Raw genomic sequence first — 22,837 nt, 5'->3', positions numbered from 1 at the left:
TCATCTGCAGGTAGCAGGTCCAACAGAGCAGTTCATTGATCACCTGCATCAAGAATTGTTCAGGAATATATTGAACTTGTCTAGTTTCTAGCACCCAGCTACATTGCCCTTCCACAAAGTGGTTAAGAGATACCCGTGAGTACTACAGCCTGTGACTCTGAGGCTCTTTCCAGCTGCCTAAAGGCAGCAGCATCAGCTCCCCCTTCTTAACCAGGCCTCCAGCAGACTGACTACAGCATCATTTGTGCTCCATACCCAAAAGATTTCTACTGGCTTGTCACCTACCCAAGGCAAAGCTCCAATCATTCAAGCTATGCCTTTATATAGAGCACGACCCCTCCTCTTTACCTGTCCACCCTAGTTTTTCTCTTTTCCCCCAGTAAATTTAGGCCTGAAATGCCTCTCAGGGCTATGCATGGCCTGACAACAAGCCTGGGGGTGGGTTCCTTCACGTGCTGGGTGTTTACTCTGAGGTCTATTCTCAGCTTCACTGGCATCATCGTGACAGGTGAGTGGGAAAACTGGTATACTTCCCTTCCTAAGCTACTCCAAAACCAAGCTAATTGAAAGGATCAGGTACAGTTTTATTTCAGGGCCTAGAAAGCAGAAAGGTAGATTATGGAAAGAAAAATAAATAAAGCAACAAACATGCAAGGTCTGACTTCTTGGTCTAATGCCACTGTAAAGCTACATTAGAAACAGGCTTGTGATCTTCAGTGAGGTTTCAGGAAACTGGTGATAGAGAAACTGGTTGTAGCTGTCACAGTAAGACACAGTAGAGGCCTTCCTTGCTAAATTATAATTCTTTCCAGTGGTCTCACATAATATAGACTATTTTGGACTGGAATTACGCTGCCTGTAAAGAATATGAGGTATCCTTACCACCACAGCTTTCCAGCAGACCACTTTTTAAATTATTTATCATGAGAAACACAATCCTTTGACAGCTGTTGAACATTCACACAGCTTTAAGAACTGTCAGATCTTTGGACACAGAGATCTTTGCTTGGCACTTCTACACTGCCTTGAACAACAGCACCTGATTCCAGTTAAGGCCACATCAGTGCCACCAGGCTAAGCCAGAACAGAAAGGGCTGAATTAGCTTCTGGTTTTGAAGTTCCAAAAGTCACTAACAAAAACAAACTCTAAACCCATGCATTTTCAAACTACAAGTCATTAATAGTAATTAATGTCAGAGTGAACTGATACTCATATCTGCATATTTAGCAGTAGGTAGTCCTAGCTGTCATCTCTTCCTAACCTCCTGCAAATTAAGAGCAGTCTAAATTTAGCTGTAACAGTTACACCGCCTGCTATTGCTACATCTAGATTAGGAAGCAACTATAAATAGGTAATATTAAACTTAATTAATTTGAGATTGTAGGGAGAATATAGATTAATTTATACTCCATATAAAAATTTGTTTTGTCTACAATTTAATTTATTTTGATGACATTAACAGTCTTACAAGCCAGTGAGATCTGTTTTGAGGTAGGATTTAATTTTGAGACCTTTTTTTCTTGAATAAAGGTCTCCCTTGTTTCTGTTGATAAATAATGTGAAATAATAACACAAAATAAGGCAGTCCAGCTTTTTTCATGGCTTACCAAATATTAGTAAGATTTTCATTTTGGTAGAAGACTATACCTATGCAATTAGACTTTGCTAAATTTACGCAATTTGTTTCCACTTGCAGGATGTGCACCAGTTCATTCTTCTCCCCATACTTGTGCTCAGTTTATTCCGGAATAAAGTAATATATTTTTAAGAGCAAAAGAATATCATACCACCTCAATAGAACAGAAGTTCTTGTAAAGAGGGCAGACCATTTGTCTATTCCCTATTTGGAAGAAATTCAGGTAGTATGCCAAGTTACACATGCCAGTGAATATGATTATTTGAGAGGATAACTTTGGTAACATCATAAAAATAAAAAACATTCTAGGGGTTTACATTATCTTCCCCTTGGAAGAATTATTGTTATATTTAGATGACATGAATTTGTCTGTGCTAGAACAATAATCTTGAATAGATGTTCCAAGGAAATCTCTTAAAGACATGCTAGTGAGTCATCTGGTCAGGAGCTAATGAACACCATGACTGGCTTTGGAAACCTTTGTTCTTCCTCAGCATCTAATCTGGGATTAGATACTGTAATGATTAAGAGACTGTAAGCAACCTGGGAGAAGGACACTGTACTCCAAGTAGTCCATGCTACTGTGAGTCAGGCTATACAACATATTCAGTAAGAAGCTAAATAGCTTATATATTTACGTATGTTACAAACTTCTCTGCATAGCAGCAGCCATCAAAGCTCCTACCCTGCAAGCACTTGCTCCTATACAAAAGCTTAGAACCGTGGCCCTTGAAGCCGAGAGAATTATAGTAGCTGAATGAAAAAAAAAAAATGCCTCTTCAATTGCAATAATATCATCCAGAAAGTCTTGAATATGCCCCAAATTCACTAGTGTCTAAGTGCTATTATAGAACCAATTACTAATTTTCCCCAGAAAAACTTTTAAAATAAGTCTTATGAGCTTTGTTTTCCTAAGCACGTGAAAAAATAAACTAGTGACATGTACATTTTTCATATTTATTCATAAAACTACTTTCAAAAGTATCCTGTACTGTTTTTAACAGATACTTTGCATGCCTGATGAGATCTGAAGCTCACTGCATTCCACGGATCATTAACTATTAACAATTCCTACCACAAAACATTCTGAATACAAAGAAGTGTCCAAGATATTCCATTCCACCCCCTACCTCAGGATGCCCCTAATCCTACCATGAAGAGTGACACATGACATCCCCTTCCCCTACAGCTGCAGCAGCCAGAGGTGGCTTAGGCTGTTCCTGCTAAGAGGTGGCCAACCAGCCATTGCATTTAATTCAACACCACCAAAAGGCAATGCACCACCAAAACTCACTGTATCACAGCAGGCAGCCCAGGCTGTTATGTTCCATCCTACCCTTAAAAGCAAATGGTTGAAAATATTTGCATTTATATTCCCCTTCCTCCTTTTGTCTAAGCTGTGCAAGTGACCTGAAGTAATAAGCGTGGGCTGATTAATTACTGTATGTGTTCCCTTCCGCAGAGCCAAAAGGTCAGTTGGGGTAAAAGCAAAGGGTGACATGACGTACGATATTAAACACTCCTGTTTTTAAGCAGCCACCTTGTTCAATGAACCACACACAAACCAAGCTCTTTTGACTACATGCGCTCAGCCTTAAATAAACCAGCTGAGAAACAGTTACTGAACTACTAACTCCAAAGATGGAGAAAAAGCCTTATGTGGGCCTCCCTCCCCAAGGCTAAGTGCTTAACGGCGTATTAAAAATGTAGACATTTTAGCACAGATTTCTAAGGATTTCTCTACGTTTACATAACAGTTGGCAGCTCTCATCTGTGTTTGCAGGTTTTTGTTTTGGTTGATTTTTTTCCTAGTCTTCATAAAAATATCTACAACAGTGCACTTGGCTTTACAATTTTGTTTGGGGAGAAGAGATGCCCAACTGCATCTTCTTGTATTAATTGCCTCAGACTCAGTACACTGCAGGGTACGGGCCAGAGATTTAACAAGTAGCAGCAACTATTCCAACGTGGTTTACTCTGAGATTACATTTTAGAAATACGATTTCAATGCTTTCTATGACAAGATTTTTTTTACATTATTACTGTGTTTGTTTAGTGTCAAAGCATAGGCAAACCTACAGTGTATGTTTTCCAGAAGCACTTCACCTTATGCCAGTTGTGGACCAGCTTGAGTATGAAACCTGGTGAGAACAGGGTAAGGCAAGACTGAGTTAAATCAGAAAATTTAAAAATGTAAACCAAACAAGAAATATTCCATTCTCCTACTCAAAAGTGTGATACTCCTTTTTTCCGTAAGGTAGAGAAAAATTTACCAGCAGAGTCCCCAAAGCTAGTACTGAATCCATCCCTAGTTTTGCCATCAATAATATCATAGTCTGTCTTTCCACAAAACTAACTAAAGTGAGTAAGAGACCTTTTCATCTAGCAAGATGATTACACAAATGAGTTTTTCCAGGTTTATAATTATCAAATTCTTAAATCACTTATTTCAGAGGCTGCAACAAGAGAAGGCATGCAGGTAGGCAGAGCTGTGTAGATTAAGCAATGTAAATGTTAATTAAGAGAGCTGGAGAAGGGAAAGGAATTCATGAATCTCTGCATTAGCTTGTGGAGCCTTGGGCCCAGTCACTACCTAGTAGTAAGGGAAAGCCCTTCTGAAAGAAAAATAAGTAGAAAGCAGAGTTCAGGCTTGGGAAGGGGAAAAGGAGAGGGTCAAATTTCTTGTTGCAGTATATAACCTCTATTTCCCTGTCTTCTTTTTATTTTACAGACACTTCTATTATTGCAAATATAGATATTTCACCATGACTAGACAGAATAGGAAATTTTTTTTTTTCCAGGACAGAGGAACAGGCTTCATAAATCACAGGTACACCACCTGCTCCAGGCTGACAAGCTGAATGAGGTCACACTAGCACACAGAAGGCTTTACATCATGCACAAGTTTGCAAGCCCCTGGGAGTCTGGTGGCACCACTTCATTAAGCAAAAAGAGCTAGCTAACACTGGCTGCAAGGCTTGCGAGACCAGGTCTCACCTGGCCACTGTGTGAAAGCTGCAGAAAGTACCACTAGCATGGGCCTAATACTCATTGACCACTTGGAGAGTCACAGCCTTGTTTACAGGTCGTGTTTAGGTATACCATTTTGGTCTGCTGTAGTCCTATGGAATATCATCTTTACTTCCATGTATACATTCAGGCTATTAAAGTCTGCAGGATTAAGAGCTACATTTTGCATTTCATACAGCTGAGGGAAAGACTTGGTTGTAATTTAATTAGACAAAGTTGCTAGACTATGCCCTCCAAATTTGTCTTCCTAAGACTACCTCTGCCTTTGTATAAGTATATATTAAAGCAGCAGAGATACTGTATTTATCACAGCACAAAAATGTAGCACACTTTAGCACAAATACACTGCATTTTCTTCAACTAAAAGCACACAAATAATCTGTGGCTGCAACAGGACAAAGTTATTTTGCAATAACCTAGTTTCTAAACTACTCATCTGGCAGGCCCAGCAGCAATACTTCTTTTTCAGGACATTCCTAATGGATGTAACACATTCAAACCTCCTACTCCCTGTCCCAATATCCCTCTTAATGCGCTCTTTGCTTGCTCTGCAGTTCGACGCAGTAGTCTAGCTGAAGCAGCATTAAGAAATTGAGAATAGAGGCATGTCACCAAGCTGAAAAGCTCCCTCAATAAAGTGAGTAGAGTGGGGTGAAAAATCTGTGTCACATCACCAGCTTTTTAAAGATTAAATCTAGCATGTGCCAACATGCCTAACAGCAACCTGTCACTGAAGTCCTGAGAAACTCAGCTTCTTGACTGACTGCTTTTAGAACAGCTCTCACCTCCTACATGCCCTCTTAAGAATTGCCCAGAATTATCCTAAATTTTATCAGGAAGCAAAAACACTCCCAGAATACTAAGACATATTTTCATATGTATATGGTCGTGCTAAGAAGACCCCAAAGTTTACTGTGTCATCAATAAGCTAGTTATTTATATGCTTGCTCTTTTCCAAGTGCTACTTGCAGGTATTAGACCAATAAACTAAGAACACTAAAGTAGGCTTTGCAATAAGAGCCTTAGAAACACCAGATACTGTGAGCTACCAGCTTGCAGGATTTTTTTCAGTTTTCAGTGAAGAATCTCTCTGACATCTCTTGAAAATCTTCTATATTCTATAAAAAATTTGTCCTTCAACTTGCTAGGAAGGACCTACATTGAGTTACGGTAACTAGGGAAGCATAAGGAAGTTTGAAATAGGCATCTCAAGACACCACATTAAATTTTTATGTCCAAAAAACGGGTTTTACCACCCCACAGTTCAGGTCCTTTTTTTACCTGCCACCAAGTTACTTAAGATTTCTCTGTCTGTCAATACTCACATAATTTCAGCCCCTTGAGCACAGCAGTAATGGAGTGAAGGCAGGCACAAATGCTTAAGTACTCCTGCGGAGAAATGACGGCACAGAACAACAGTTGCGCACGTGCATCCTCAGACCAGTAGGGCAGCACCCACTGAGGCACCCACCGGGCAGTGCTCTGCTGCTGAACACAATTCTTCAGTCACTGCTGAACACGATACATTCCCTTGAAATGTACGTATTTTATAAATAGAAAAGTCAGAACAGGTTTTTGTATTTGCTAAGTTTAAATACCTTTTGGTGCAATTCAGATGTTAATCTGAGGAAAGACCGTTAACTTCTGCATCTAGGTGGCTCAATTTAATCTCTGGTTAACTGCTGGAATGCACGGGGAAAAAATATAGCTACTAAGTGACTTAACTGTAAAAACTTAAACGTCTGTCAAGACTTTAATCTTCCACTCATTTACCTCCTTTTATGATCAAAAAAGTGCAGAAAGCAAGCACACTGAAAGGCATGCATTTCTTCCATTAATCACCAGCTATATTAAATTATTTCCAGTTATCTGGACAGGAACACCAATGCTTTATCACCATCTCTAGAGACACTACTGCAGTTCTATAGATAGAAAAGCCAACTGTCCTGCTAAAAAAAAAAAAACCAAAAACCACACAAAAAACCAAGCATGCTTTAGGTCTAGGTAAGACTAATACATACCAACATCCTCCTCACCCCAAACCTGTCCCTCAAAGTGTTCCTGGATTATCACTACACAGAGTTAAAACAAAAACTTCAGTTTTAATCCTGTCTTCAGTTAGGCTGTTCAAGTATTTACAGGATTTGAAGTTAAAGAATCAAGCTTCCTGTCTTTCTTTCCTCACAGAAGAAAAGTTTGGGAACAGTTAGTTAGTTAACATCAACTTCCACATTCCAATACAGTATAGCCTGGAAAAAGATATGATACAACACATAAACTAAAAGAAATAAAACTAACAGACAACTCAACATCCAGAGGGACTCCACAGTTCCCTGCAGCCCTTTTTTTTAAAGCAACAACAGCAAAACCCTTGGAAATAGGTTTTCACGTCCAACTTCAGTGATGCATCCCTGTGTCATGACATTGGTTTCAGCACCAGGTAAAAGCCTAGATCCTAGCGTGGGATTTTAACTCACTGTAGCCATCTGTTTCAAGAGGATTATATGGATTTTTTTAAAGTGATAGACACATTAAAAATAGCAGTTATTTCAAATGCCTTTTCAGCTACCCTGTGTTAAAAATATCACCTAAGCTTGAAAGTCAAAGCTACACGACCCTGTAAATTTGCCATGCTTATTGATGTCCTCTGAAACCTTAAAAAACCCAAAAACAGTGTTGTAAAAAGTACAAGTAGAAGCCGTTTGTTGACATCTCCACATTTGTTTTTCATAACTAAAGGAAGCATGTATACTCACTAGCTAAGTCTCATCCATCCTCAGGCTTTCAATGAATAGCATAATTATAATATGGTACAACTTAAAGCACTGTACTTTCTTTTTTTTTTTGACAACTTAATGGTGAAGTTTTCCAAAGAACACTTGTTACTAAATCTGAAAGTCTCATTTTGCTTCATGCATTTACTACATGCTTTCAAAGAACAAACTGCCTACTCATTTTGTGCAGGTGAGTGTCTTTTTCCAAGATTTTTGTTGCTGGGCAACATATTTCAAATCTTCTACTGCTTAGAAAAAGAACACAGTAATTTTGGTTCTTTTGCTTCAGATACCTGAAACCGATCTGCTTTCTGCCCGAGCTGGGACTTGCTCCGCATACATGAGAAAAATTTCCTACCATCCCATCTCCATTGCTGCAGAACAAGCAGCAATTCAGTGACTACTCTGTCCGTATTCTTATGTATGGATTATATTTGATATTTTGACCAGGGAATCTCTGCACCTTTTTGCAAGCGGGGGTAGGGGAGGGGGGTAGGGGGGGGGTAGGGCAGGGAACAGAGAGAGACCAAAGGAAAGAAGCATTATCATTCCTTTTTGATCAAATAGGTTATTCAATTATTGGAGATGTATGATGGGCTTCTCATCCTAGTAACGTCATACCTCCCTAAAGACAAGCAGGAAAGAGGTGAAGTTATACTATGACTATACTATACATGACCCTTAGTTTTGCAGTCATGACAAACAGCCAAACTTTCTATTTCATAGGCATTGCACCTTCAGTTGCCCTTATTTGATGCCATCTTTCTGTTAATACAGATCTGCTTTGCAACTAGGCCAGGGGAGTGAGGAAGACAAGTACTTAAGAGATGCATATAGGAATGTGCCTGTGAATGTAAAGCTACTCCAAGCCTCCTCCCCCTCCCCTTGCATCATTTTACACAGCCTTCCCCTCTGCTTTTGTTTCCCATTAATATTTGTTGGTCACTGTACACAAGTTTTAGAAACTGTAGCAGCTCTGATATTGTAACACTGTTTACAAGTACATGACAGCACAGTCTGAAAAAACTCACTTTGGAGCATTTTATCATTATGAATACTGAAGAACTGGATACCAGCTGTGTATTTTTCTTTTATACTAAAATAGCCTCAAAATATAGGAATTTCCCATTTAATTTGGTAATTCTATCATTATGTTTATTTTTGAAAATAAACAATTAAGTTATATCAAAATAAGTTATAACAGCTTAAAGGTTCGCTTTGTTTTCTATCAACTCATTCAGTCAAGGCCTTATAACAAAGTGCAGTCTCTGTTCACATCCTCCAATGTTTTTCTTACTATATTATAGTTCCATTTCTACTTTGCAACATTATCTGATAGCTGCAGAATTCCACTGCTTTTGCAACCAATAGTAATATTTCAGATTAATTCAGTTCCCAAAGGTTTTGGCAATGATACAACAGATTAAAGCAACAGCCTTTCATATCTGAAGTTCCCAATTATGTTTGAAATTAAAGTGAGGTAGGTGGTCTCACCTTACATCCACTGCTTGTTACCCTCACAATTACTCCACAGCTCAGCACCCCCTTCCTCCCAAATCCCCCCCAAATCCTCCACTCCCAAGAGAAAAAGCCTGCAATCTAAGCTCAAGAATAAAAAAAAAGGAGAAATTCTTGTAACCATCAGGGAAAACAGTTAAGTGCGCACATACATTAGTAAACCATTAGATAGTGCTAGCAATCCTTTATTTCCAGAAGCACTAAGTTTCACTTACCCCACTTAACCAATACATTTGAAAAACTTCATAACTTCACAGCATGATTTGCAGGTTAGAGAACCTTCCACTCAATTCACTTTCAGAACAATCCCAGTATGACAGCCATAATTTAAAATACTGAAAGCCACAGACACCAAATCAGGCAACATTTACTAGGATCTCTAATTTTGCAATGAATGCACATGCAGCCTGTGCTGGGGCTGTGCTCTCTGGAATTGGACCATATGATGGGCAAGCACTTAGCGATCCCTGCTGTATGCCAGGGCAGGCACCACAACATAAGGCAACATCTGGAGGTGCTGACCCCTCAGTCTGCAGGATGTATATTGGCTTCCACCCTTTCAGGTTAGCTCTGGACTCCAACATTGTCAAAAAAACCCCAAACCAAAACTGATGCAGCTGGCATCTGGAATGCAAAAGATGAGGAAAAGCCACATTTCTGTACAGGGACTCTGAGCTGTTGACACCAGAAGGGGAAATAAGGGTCAGGTGAGGGTGTTGCACAAAGAAAGCACAATAGCATCAAGCTACCACAAAATACCGGGCTACTTCCAGGTATATAGCAAGTCATAGCAAAGGAAAAAAGCAATTAATTTATTACTTCAGATGGTTCAAAGCAAACAAAAAGGACACTCACATGGCATAACCCGAAGTTTACAGAGTAAACACAGCAGGCAACTACTTAAGAGGAAAACCAGACACACCAAATGACAAATTGAGACAGTAAAAAAGCACCTTCATCAGAAAGGTTTTGGGTTTGGTTTTTTAATATTTTTTTCTGAGTTTATTCACCAGGAAATGAACTAAGTGGAAATAGAAGGGAAAATACGAAATAATGTTCTTGTTTTCATATTCAAACTCAAATTTCATATACAAACTCAAATAACTAAAGAGATCTCTATAAAAAGCTCCATTAGTTCCCTGTTTGGGCAATAACTCCTCACACAGAACTTCCACATCACTGAACATCTTTCTCCAGTTGTCTGGCCTGGGGCAGATAAAGGAAAGGAAAAAGTTGCTGCTACTATTAGAATTGGGATGTTGCATTGTAGCTGTTGTAGCCACTGCAGTCCCCTAGCTTATGTAAGATATTCCATTACAGACAAACAGGCTTCTCTGCATATTACCATCTTCAGTTTTCATTATTCTCACAAATTTGAAGTTCAAACTAATTAGACTGAGTGATGGTGCAAGGAAGTAGATAACTACACTATGTATATCAAGAGTATGGCTACTTACAACCAAGAAATCAAATAAGTAATCTGGTGTTTTGGAAAACAATCAGCAGTGAATTACTTGGGTATTAACATCAGATACTGAAGAAAGATAAAACCTTCAATTTGATAATGTATTTTACAAAAAAAAAATCAAATCAAAACATCAGTGTACTCACAGATTACTCTTTTTCAACCCCCTGTATCACGTTAGACTCCTTAGAATTAATTAAAAAGTTAAAGTACAAAGGAAAAACACTACCTGTATCCCACAGCTAGAGATAATAGTGTTTTCCATCTGCAAATTTTAATTGGGAAGCCATTTAAAAGGATTGTTTCTGGAAATATGAAGAGCAAGGTGCTTACCTATTTCATCCATTATATTCAGTACTGTACACTTATTGCACTGCAGAGGCCTACTGTGAATCCATAGCATAATCCATATCAACCCGTATGCATGACTTCAGTCTCTCATCCTACACTTAAAAAAATCAGGCCAGCAACTATGCAAACCCAGAGTAGAAGGGAGGAGGTATCACAGAAGGAAAAGGTGCAGCTTCAGAAAATGTCAAAAATGTATGCCATCAAAATATCCTTTTGAAGTCAAATCTGACCCGCTCTAACCATTTCTGGCCCAACATCTGATCAAAATGGAGTTTGTCACATCCACAGCATCATGAGATTATAGCCAAGGACAGGGAGGGGGGAGAAGTCTGCTGAGCACTTCCCCGTGCTCTGCGTCAATAGATTTGGGCTTAGCCTCTGTTAAGCAGCTCAAGCCACCGGTTATTGGTGCTGGCAGCTGTCTACCACACTGCCCCACTTCCTATTTCAAAACACGCCGCCTGGGAGAGAGGCCTTGGTCAGTCAGCTCCAACCCGTCTCCCAATAAAATGCAGAAGTAGGACAGCAGATCCTCCATGTTTGCCTTGGACAGACCTTCAATAGTTTAAAATACACACACACACCTCCCTTTTCAAATAGGTTAGTGCAAAGATCAGTTACAGCAATACTAAAAAACCCAACATGCATTTCAAGGTAAAAACTTAAATTGAGATAGGACCTTGGTTTTAGTGAAGGATTTTTGCAAAGGTACATAAGCACATTGTTTTCTTAGGTATTGCCAAAATTTTAGCATTGGGTGTACTACACAGGATTTTAGCATTTCTTGGACATGAGGTAATTCTTGACATGTTTCTATTGGCTTGGTAACAAATGAGCCTTTTCAACAAGCACAGTACAGTTGTTAATGTCAACACTTTGCCCAATATTATGGCAAATCAGTTATTAGCAGCTTAACAGCTACTGCTATATTACTTCCCCTATCCTCAAAAGAAATGGTAGTAGTGCATTCCAGATTTTAAGAAATACCTGTGCTACAGTGTCACATTTTCTATGTCGTGTTTTACTTTGCACTGTAAGATATAAAACACATCTATCACTGTAAGATATAAACCACATCTATTTATATGACCAAACATCATTCTCCTGAAATTCCCTCTTTATAAGTTTTGTTACAAAATAACAAAAATCAGGTTTGTCACACCAACAGAATCACACCATCATTAGACCTTAAATTTCAATGCCAACAGCTTATAAACGCTCTAGTTCAACATTAACTATTTGTTAAGCCATAACAACTATTGTACTCGTGTGGCACAAGGGCATCTCCTACCCATTCCACATGCTGGCCTATCTACATGAGCTTAAAACGGCCCACAGAAGTCACAGCTCTGTCCTGTCACCACTGTCAAACCTGGGCTGCAACACGAAAAGCAGCTTTGTGGCTATTATATAGCCAGGGAGCCTGGGAGAGTGGGATTGAGCATCTGATATTGCCAGAGCCTTCCCAGATAACTGTAGCAATAATAACCCCAGGAGCACTAACTCCGCTTAGCCTTTCACAACTTGGATCTGTATATTTAGATGAAAACACTTCTATACTCCACTCTTTTCAGCATGTCACTTACTCAAATTATTGGTTCTCATGCAAACATTCTCCTTCAGCCCCACAACTGGTACAATTCCACCCAGATTTTTGCTGGGGGACCTGGCGACCCTGTGTAGAAACTGTAACTAAAGCTCTAGAGCTCTTCCTTAAAACTGTGAGCCTCAAGCAACTAGGTTTTATTGAATATTAGGGAGTTATATTGCTAAACACTGTGTAGTTTGAGTTGTAAACTCAAAACAGAGTGTAAGCATTAATTATCTTTGATTATGAATACTGAAGATTAATCATCATTGATGTTATCATCCTCATTCAGATGATGAGGTAACTTGTTCTGCAAGTGGTCCCCTTGAGGTACAGCACATAAAGTAAGGAAAACACAAAATCGAAACCAAGCTCAATCAGAATACGTCCAAAACCACACCATTGATACCGACTGTAAAATAGAATTAAAAACATAAGGAAAGAACAGGTTAAACTACACGCACACACACAGAGGTTCTAAAAATGAAAAGCAGTGTTTGTGTATTCTGACACATTCACATTGCAGTTCAGAGCATGCAGCCTCAGGAGGTAAAAGCTATTCTATCACTGACACATAGGGTAAATTAACTTGCTAATTCACTTTCTAATGCATAGTCCACTGAGCATAGAAATACATAAAAAAGGAAAATAAGAACTCACATTGTCAAGCACATTAGATTTGTATGGGTTGTAACATTATACAGAGCTTTTAAAAAATACTTATAAATACAAATACTTTTTTTTTAAGCAAACCACATCATTCACCCTTAAATCAGTCACATGCACAGCACTGAGCATATGCCATCCTTCTCTAGCACTGCCAGACAAAAGCTACATGGCCAAAAATAGCCACACAGTGTGCTAGAGCTGTGTAGAATGCCCTAGATACATTTAGGCCATGAAGATTGAGCAGCTCTGCTGCAGGGAAGGGTTAGACACTAACCTTCATAATAGGCCAGGGCTGAAAAGAGGAAGACTAATTTCCATTAATTTTTAATAAATATTATTTAGATAGATTATCTGGATAATATGAGCTGGATGTTAATAAACATTATTTAGACAGCACCATCTGAAAGCTATTTCCATGCACAGCTGGAATGCATGTGTATATACACAAACATAACAGGAAAAGGGTGCATTAAAATATTTGGCACAGGCTTTCTATAAAAAGGTCAGGTAAAGAAAAAGTCGGTTAAAAAAAAAATTATACAAAGCTGACTTTACAAGAGTACAGTCCCAAACTTTGATAGATGTTTCCCCTATTTGATTTCTCAATTGTTTTTTAAATGGTGTTTCTTCCTACTCTCCTCTTTCTACAGAGATTAGGAAAAGCTAACAGCTGATGTCTTTCTAGATTAGGTAAAATACTGCAAGTCTAGATCAGGTGAAATACTGCAAGCTGGAAGAGCAAAAAAGTGAAGATCAGTGTTTCAAGGCATCAAAGACTGATCACAGCTCAGTGTGCCAGACAGAACCCCCTCAAATCCCTTGTCAAATTTCAGGCCAATTTACAGCTATCTTTCTCCACCATCCCAGCACTCAATTCAGCATGTTAGAAGGCAGCGTCTTGAGCCAAAGGAGACAAATGTTACAGCACTGCAATAACAAACAAGAAATGCATTTATGCATGATAAAGTAGGTAGCTGTACCTAATATAAGGTGTTAAATGAATTAACAAGCTAGTGGCATCTGAGACTCATCTTCGTAAACTTCAACTGTTTCCTTTCAACCGACATTTGATGCACTGTCACAATGACAAGTGTATGTTTCTCAGTAAAATACTGAGTGTGACCAGACCTAACACATTTTAATCTCTGCAGCGGACAGGCAAGTGGTCTGTCTTTCTAATGCTACCCTCCAGGTTACCTCTGAGGAAGAAAGGTCAGTCTGAGTGAAGAGATCATTGCCTGTATCAACTGACCGAGACAAAATGGATTTCCCCAGATTATCAGAGGATTGCCCTACACTGGCAGGCAAAGCTTCACCTTTAGCCATATGAGCAGTAGAAAAACAAGAGCTATCTCCACCCATGCCCTGCACCCCTAACTGGCTTGACTCTGCAGATGGGACTTATTACATTGCCTGTGAGCCACCTGGCATTAAAAAAAAAATAAAAAAAAAAATTAAAAAAATCACACATACTACCAGCTTGTTCTTACCACTCAAGACTACACCCTTCTTTTTTTCCCCAAAATCAATGTGATGGGGAACAGAAGGGGTGGAGACTTCTCTATCTAAGACAGTCTTGGAGTCCCACAGGTTAAAAGTTCAGTCATCAACCTTTAAAGTGTAAACATTAACCTACATCATCACAGTTATTATGAGTAACATGATAGCGGTACAGTATTTAATGAGCCAGCTGCTGCTATAACTTGATGCTTAACTTTCTAGACCTATTTCTATGAAGGTTCAGCACAGAAAACACTGAACAGAAACTGAAATTATTCAAGGGACAGGCAAGACTTGGTACTCCTGTCATTCTGCATTTCTGACAAGGCTATCCTATGCCTAGAGGCTAACATATGTAAAAGCAGCAAGCTGTTTCTGCTCTAACCTATCTTCACAAAGAGGGAAAGGGCTTGGGAAAAACTGCAAGTGCCAGAAAACCAAAGAACCTCTAAAAAATTCAAGGATATACTCTGCTGCCTATCCTAACAAGTAAAACTTAAGCAAGTTGGCAGTTAATATTATTAAAATTGCTTGAAAAGAGTATAATCCAGTCAGTGTTGTCAAACAGCAGTAGAGAAACTGTTTTGGGGGAGATTTCATCGTTTGTTATATTCCATGGACTACTTCTGCTTCATTGTGGCTTTCATTACATTCACCACTGTCAGGGAATATGACCTTAAATTGAAATATTAAAAGAGAAATCCACTGCTACAACATTTTTTCCAAGTCTTAAGAAAGACTTTTACTCCACCTCCTTTTAAAGGAGTATAAAAGGATCTACAAACAAAACCTTAGAAGCATTGTAAATGTAGGAAACAGTCCATGTGAAGTTTTAATCACATACCAGTCCACTGGTACTAAATCAGAATATTTACATATATATATATAGTATAAATCAGTATTTACATATATATATATAAATCAGTATATATACATATATATATAGCTACTATATATAGCTTAGTAATTAGGAACTTGGTCACCCAGCCTCTGAGTCTATAACACTCATATTTGTGAGCACCGTATAAACGTGTGGAATTAAGTGCAAATAGAACTGTCACTCTTTCCTTTGTGTCTATAAATGTCTCCATAATAAATTAGCCCATCAGTTATTTTATCATACATGTACAGATTTATTCATTTTCCCCCCATTCTTTACATGTTAAAACATAAATGGATGTTTTTCATTGCATTGTTTTTGGTAACCAGGAGGCAATTCCATTTAAGGGACTGAAAACACATGCTTCCACTGTAGATTCAATGTCCTCATGAAATTATTTTAGTACATTAACGGAAAAAGCTCTTGAAAATCTGAACAAGTAGTCATTTCCTTTCCCCCCCCACCTATAACAGTAATAACACAACCTACACTTTTTTCTGTAGAAGTCAATATTCACTGTGGCATGAGAATAAGCAAAGTCAGGGGTCCTTGACTGTACTGTTCACTTTGCTCCTGGTGTACTGTGTGAGCTCTGTCCTTTCTTTACACTATTCCCTAAAAAAAAAAAAAAAAAAAAAAAAATTTCTTTTGTGTTTCTTAACTAGGTAAAGCAAAGAAAAAGTGGCCTTGTTAATAGTTTGGGTTTGTTGGTGTTTTGTTTTGTTTGTGGGGTTTTGGAGGTTTTTTGTTGGTCATTTTTTTAATGCTTTGGTAAAAGTCTCCCTTCCCTGTATCATGCAGACCTGCAATTGCACACACAATGTCCTCACACTCCGGAGCCCAAGAGCAAGGCAGTGTATAAACACCAAAGGGAATGATTGGATAACAGCATTGGCACTGTGAGAGCAGATCACATGTTAAAAAACACTGCCCAAACTCCAAAGAGCATTTGCTGAAAACAGCTGAGTGTGATGGCTTAAGACCAAGAGAAACAATTTAAGGATCCTTTCTGCCCTGTTTGAAAGTTTAATCACTTCCATGGCCGTCCTGGAACAACCTGCATAAGCGAAGCACTGCCAGAGGAGGAGAGCGGCAGGGTAACTGGCTGGCAGCTGATGGATTCCGGTAGCGCTCCACAGTTCCCATTCCAGGAAGAGCAACAAACAATGCATCTCTGACTCCTCATAAGCCATTTGCCAAGAACAAGGCCTGTACATGACTCAGGTAGTCTGAGAAGTTTCATTAGATGTTGAAGAAAGCACTCTCTGCCCAACAACGCGATCCAAATGTGCAGAATAATTTTGTTTGTTTGTTTTAAAGCCCATAATTACAAATTTGGTTGCATAATTTTAAAGAAGGAACTTTCTTCAACTGCGCTGTTATGAGCCTTAGGATGCCAGTTTGGTTTCAAGCATTTCTACAGTAAAGTTTATATAACTCGACACACTGGATTTCTGTTAGGCCTATATCCACAGAATACTTTTTTTTAAAAAAAAAACAGATATTTTGATTAATAATATGATTATGAGGGAATTCATTTCAGAGTTTTGCTACCCTCCTGCCCAGTGTGCCATAGGAGGAGTGAACTTAACAGTTATTCTACACGTTTACGTACCTAAGCAATGGTGTCTGAAATGCTCTTCAGCAGGCGGCTGCCAGGAGTCACAGCTTCCACTGCTGACCAAAACCAGGCAAGTTTCAGTTACAACGAGTTAGCATTAAGCAGCAGTGTGTGAAGGCTTCATTAGTAACAATGAAAACAGAGGCAGAATCCAGAAGCTTGAAGTGCTATAATTTGCAGTTAAGTAGTGTTAAAAAAAAGTAATAAATTATTACCGTCATATTGGAGTTCCTACAAATGCAGGCTACAGCAGTTAAAGTTGGTTTCACTAGGGAGTTATTGCTGGAAAGACACAGGAACTTCAGCTAACTGTTCAGGGGTAGGCTGTTTTCCTTAGGAAATGGAGACATTATCCAACAATGTTTTAGTGTAGTGTCACAAACGTGTAACTGCTGTGTAGTATCCATGGTATGCACGTAGCCTTCTGAAACACTATCTATTCACTTTTGCTATAAAGCACACCTGTATCTAGATGTGACTACACACCTACACAGCTTTTCTGCAAGAACTGTCAGACACTGCACCTCGCAGGCTGGTGCACCTTTCCTCTAAGCTATTCCCCGTTCTCCTAGCAAACAAAATGCTGTGGAAAGAACAGTCTCTTCTGCATTTAGCTAAGCCGTATATTTGGCAGCTCTTTGAGGAAACAGCTCTGAACTGAGGAATTTAGTGAACAGATTAAAACACAGAGCCACACTATCAAACACAGCAATTACTGAGCAGTGAATAGAGCCTAAACAACCATGCGGCAGTTAAGTATTTGATTCAGAAGCGAGAGTAGGTAGCCTCATTACTCCCCAAACTGTTATTTTAAGCAGTTCATAAGCTGCAGCCAAAGCCTAGTCTTAAAGCAGCAGCCTCATTAGCACAAGTTAAAGTACCTCCCACAAAGAAAAGGAAAAAAACCACCAAAAAACACCACAAAAAAACCAAACCAACCCAAAAAAGCCTCCCAAGCTAGCCAACAACTTTTGGGACTAATTCACTATTAAATAATGCCGACTTCAGAGACTACATATGAAAGAACTGAGTGTGCCACAACTTTTTTTGTGATACTATCTCTAAGGCACAAGCTAACTGCATCAGTACAGTGCTTCTAGCTTTTGTGTTTCAAAGTGCTGACTTTATATGTACTGGATGGCTTTCACAATCCACCACTTTAACACTTCTCTCTCCCCAGCTCATGATGCATTGTTTGCAATAAAATAAATGCAGTAGAGTCAAATCCAGTGCCAGGTCCCCACAGCTTAAGCAGTGCAGTAAATTGATAGTAAAGCTGCAAAACAATATAGACATTTACTGCCAATAGTGTAAGAACAAACCTAAGGAATCTGGACCTAGTCCAGCATGGTGTCTCTCCAGTTCTCATAAATGCAGCTTTAATCTTTGGGAAACTCTGAAGTGCAAGAAAAGTTAAAAGAGCTAGCGGCACACAAATACACACTAGTCCAAGTAAACAGTACAATCTTCTGGGAAGCCCAGGCAAGTAACTGTTTCAACAAAGAAACATGAAGTGGAAAAAAGCAAGATTTCAGGAATAAAAAACACTACTAAAGGTAGAAATAACTCTTCATAATGCCTTTCTTCCCTGTGCCTGACACTCTTAACCTATCTTTCCGTTAAATCCTATGAAGCCCTGTTGTCTGATGAGTAGCAGGCTGGGTACCTCAGGACTGAAGCCCTTTGTTTTTCCATACAAGCAATACCAGGCTGTGCAGGAGCACACGTTTCAGCCCTGACTGAGGGAAGGGATGATTCAAGCCATTTGACAAGTCTCTGCTCCAAACCCCCTTTCTCCAAGTTGCCTAATACCACAGTAATTCCCCACTTTCCAAGAAAGGATTTTAGAATCATTCCAATGCAAAATTATAAAACTTTTTATAGTTCTATTATTTTGACATATGACTGAATGTGACAGCAGGATGTACAGACTCATCATTAATTCAGACGATAAACTGATCTGGGATTCAAAGGCTGATGAGAAACTTGCACACATTTCTTCAAGGCAGCTTCCGGTACTACAGCTATACTTGTCCTTGGAAGCTTTCTCATTCCTTGAAATGGATACTATATATTTATTTCTTTCAAGCAAAAATTAGACTGCTAATTGCTTACTTGCAAAATGCAGTCCAGTTCAATAAAGCCAGAGAGATCCAGAGCAGAGCAGTAAGTGCTTTCAGTCTATTACCAAGAGAAAAAAGTAAGTGCTCTAAGCCTGAAAACAGGAGGTCAAATTCACTACTTCTTCAATTTACATAGCTTCAGCAGAATTACAACAGGGACAAAGTTGGCCCAGACTTTCCAATGTTTTTGCAGAAGTCTTATCATGCATATTCTTGCCAAACAGACCTTTTTAAACATAGCCACCCCACACACACACCCCCGGCACCTCTTCTTATGACAGACTTAGCTTTGCACTACCCATAAGTAGGAGAGGATTACAGTTGTGCAAAACATTTGCAGCTCTGAAAAGCATAAACCATTATGTTGCAACTATTCCATGGAATATTTCAAATATTTCAAGGTCAGGAAGCCTTGGTTTTTTACTTACACACTTTTTAAATACTCAGTTTCATCTCCTGTTTAGAGAGGGCTTTATTAAAAGACCTTTGGAAGGGGTTTTAAAGACTATGGGGAAGGAGCGCACCTGAAGTCTAGCTTTTCAGTGCTTGTAAACTGACGTACTCGAGTCCTTTAATAGGGGGACTCCAACTGAATACATGGGACATCTTACTTGTGACAGCAGACTACAAAATTCAGCGTTCATCTCTTTGTAGAGTTAATTACAGCAGGCAGCAGTCTAGCAGGGCTTTTCCCGCTCTCTTAGAAAGTACTTAACAGAGCAAGAACAGGCTCTAGAATCAGTCTGCAAGCTTTCTGTTTCATTCTGCCAAAGCCTGTGATGCAACCTATATTGTAACCTTTTCCCACACTCCAGCTAGAATTAATAATCTGCCTACATCTGTATTTGTTTAAAGACAATGGCCCTTTATTGGGGAAAAAAACCCCACAACACAAAACACCCCCATCTCCCCCATAGGTAATTGTTCCTACTTAGTTTACCTGGGGGTGGGGGAATGCCTTAGAGAGCAGAGAAGTATTGCTTTCTCAAATAATCAGATTTCAAGTACTGGAATATTTGCCAATGATGCCTTGCAATACACACCTATGTTTGTATGTGGGTGAAGGGTAGTACCCTACTTGCTTAAGGGCAGATGCAGGGACAATAGCTTCTCTTCATATTAAAAAGTATAACTTTCACCCTAAGCACTTCACCACAGCACTGGTTTCTACTTTGCCGCAGAAGCTTGGATTAGGAACACTGGCGCAGTAGCAATCCTTGCTTTCAGAAAGCTTTGGGGATCAGCTGACGTTAAGATATCCCCCAAGAGGTACCCTCAGACAGTGGGAACACTTACACAAACACTACTGATGAAAAAAGTTTAGCTCCTATCATCACCAAAATCACAAACCACACGGTAGTATGTTACAATGCCTCACCTGGGTGGGACAGGGAAAGGAAATACTTTAAAATCTGTGATCTGTTATTTGTGATTTCCTAGGCTGACTGAGCAGCACTGTATCTACAACATTTACCAAAATAAATTCTAATTGCTTAGAAGACTGTAATAACTGACGTATCTACAACTCATCAAGGCCATGAATAGGCAATCCAATGCCGCAGTGGCAGCAGACCTGCTCAGCAGATCACTCCAGCAGGCAATATCCACTGCCATCTGCTTGGCCACCAGCACCTCAGAGCACACAGCTTTTGGCTCCACCAGCATGTGAAGGGCAGAGCTCAGTGGACCACAATGAACATGTTATGCAAGTGGCCCGTTACAGCAACCCTACTCTGCAAACATTAGTGCCTGAGCAGCTCTGACCAGCTACAACCCACGCTAGCCCTGCCCAACCAGGTCACCTAGTACAGCATGGGGTAAACGGCAGAAAAGGCACCGCTGCCCATTGACATAAGCCTCAACACTCCACTTACTCAGCAGAGCTGTATTCAACACAAATTAACTTCTCTTTCAGCAGAAAGCCCAGCTAACCTTGAAGGCGCACAGGACACAAACACCCCCCTTATTTTCCTCATTATATTTTTTCCCCGCTTAAAAAACAAAGCATAAAAAATAATCCAGCACTGTACTACTTTACAGCAGCACAAACCAAAGGTATTTGGAAGGTGGCTTCAGTATTTAGAATTGCACAGCAGTGTGTTATGTAACAGGAAAACCAGCTCTCATTGGATTTCCCCATTTAAAGATCCAAGAGCACAACAGAGAGCAAGAGTTTAAGCACATGCAGACACTGATTTCACAACATCTTTTAATACCTGCAAATAGCAGAGTCTTCTCAAAAAGTTCACAGGCAAAACATTTTGTTCTCATTTTGTAAGAAAGAATTTTGTCACATACATGTATCACAAATATATATGTATGTTATACTACATATGAAACCCTTTTGGAGTATATAATTCATGCTGGTTTAATTTAAAGAACATTCAAGCAAAGGTTAATCAAACAAGTGACAAAAGAAAGGGAGAGAACACTGTGCAGAGAGTGGGAAGTAGGTGCACTGTTGCTCAGTCACAAGTAATTAGAGCCTCACTGGCTGGCTGTTTTTCCACAGAGTAATATTCAATAATCCCTACAAAGCCTGAAATATTTCAGTCAGATGGGAAAGCTCTCATTATAATCACTATTGTCAGGATGTCCTGCAAAAACAAGTTTCCCCTCCCCAGAGAGGGACACAGAGATTGTTCCTGTAAATATTACAAGACATGATATTTATCACCAGTTATTTTCTAAGTCACAAGTATTTTCATGTGAAAGGGCACTCTTTGCAACACGTCTCGGAAGGACTGTTAATCAATAACTGGTTTTCCAATAACCAGTCTCAAAAGACAGTTGCTTTAAAACTAAAACACAAGCCTTCCTCAAGTGAAAAACAAGCCTCCATATTTATATTGCTGTGTCTTCTCTTGACTTTCGCTCACTCCCAGCCTCCTATCTGTGTGTCCTTTCACACTACTTCAGTCCACCAAAGCAAGCAGATCAGGCTGGATTTGCTATGGCAGAGAATTGGTTGAGAATGAGGAAGGACAAAGGCTTTCAAAGTAAGTAAATGCCCCCCACGCTGACACACATTATAAGATTTTGAATTTTTCTCCTTGGTTACAAAACCTTTTATTTTGAATTACAGCTGTTGTACCCTGCTTGCTCCACAGAACATGTCATTTATTAGTATGCAGTAACTCTACCAACCCATTTCAATTATTCTACAACATCATTTTAAGGAATACCTCAGCTCTCTTTAAGGACTGATAAAACACATTACCAACACTAAAAATACAAAAGTAAACCTTCTCATCAGGTTGCTCCCCACCTTGTTTCTTTCTAAAGTTGTGTTAGCTTACATTGTTTCAAGAGCAGGTGTCTGCTTACACGACTGGTGGCAACCATAGAACAGTTTGGGTTGGGAGGGTCCTTAAAGATCATCTAGTTCCAACCCCCCGCCATGGGCAGGGACACCTTCCACTAGACCAGGCTGCCCAAAGCCCCATCCAGCCTGGCCTTGGGCACTTCCAGGGATGGGGCATTGACAACTTCTCTGGGCAACCTGTTCCAGTATCTAACCAACCTCACAGTGAAGAATTTCTTTCTAATATCTAATCTAAATCTACCCTCTTTCAGTTTAAAACCCATTACCTCTTGTCCTATTGCTACAGGCTCTACTAAAAAGTCTGTCCCCACCCTTCTTATAAGCCCCCTTTAGGCACTGCCAGGCTGCTATAAGGT

General features: G+C 39.4%; 1 protein-coding gene across 8 annotated transcripts in view; it reads right to left on the bottom strand.

The window, feature by feature from the left end:
- MAP7 (microtubule associated protein 7) overlaps positions 1 to 22,837 on the bottom strand; it is a 127,472-nt gene that overhangs the window by 79,233 nt on the left and 25,402 nt on the right. Inside the window, exon 1 of one of the 8 annotated variants that reach the window (XM_056343406.1) lies at positions 10,758 to 11,129. The exons of the other annotated variants lie outside the window; for them this stretch is intronic. Coding sequence (XP_056199381.1) covers positions 10,758 to 10,827 — 70 coding nt within the window. The 5' untranslated portion in view covers positions 10,828 to 11,129. Of the gene's footprint in view, positions 1 to 10,757; positions 11,130 to 22,837 lie in introns of those variants that run through there. 8 annotated transcript variants of the gene reach the window in all.

Source organism: Falco biarmicus, chromosome 6, assembly GCF_023638135.1.
Source record: "Falco biarmicus isolate bFalBia1 chromosome 6, bFalBia1.pri, whole genome shotgun sequence".
Taxonomy (NCBI): Eukaryota; Metazoa; Chordata; class Aves; order Falconiformes; family Falconidae; genus Falco; species Falco biarmicus.
This window is presented reverse-complemented; position numbering and strand designations above follow the sequence as displayed.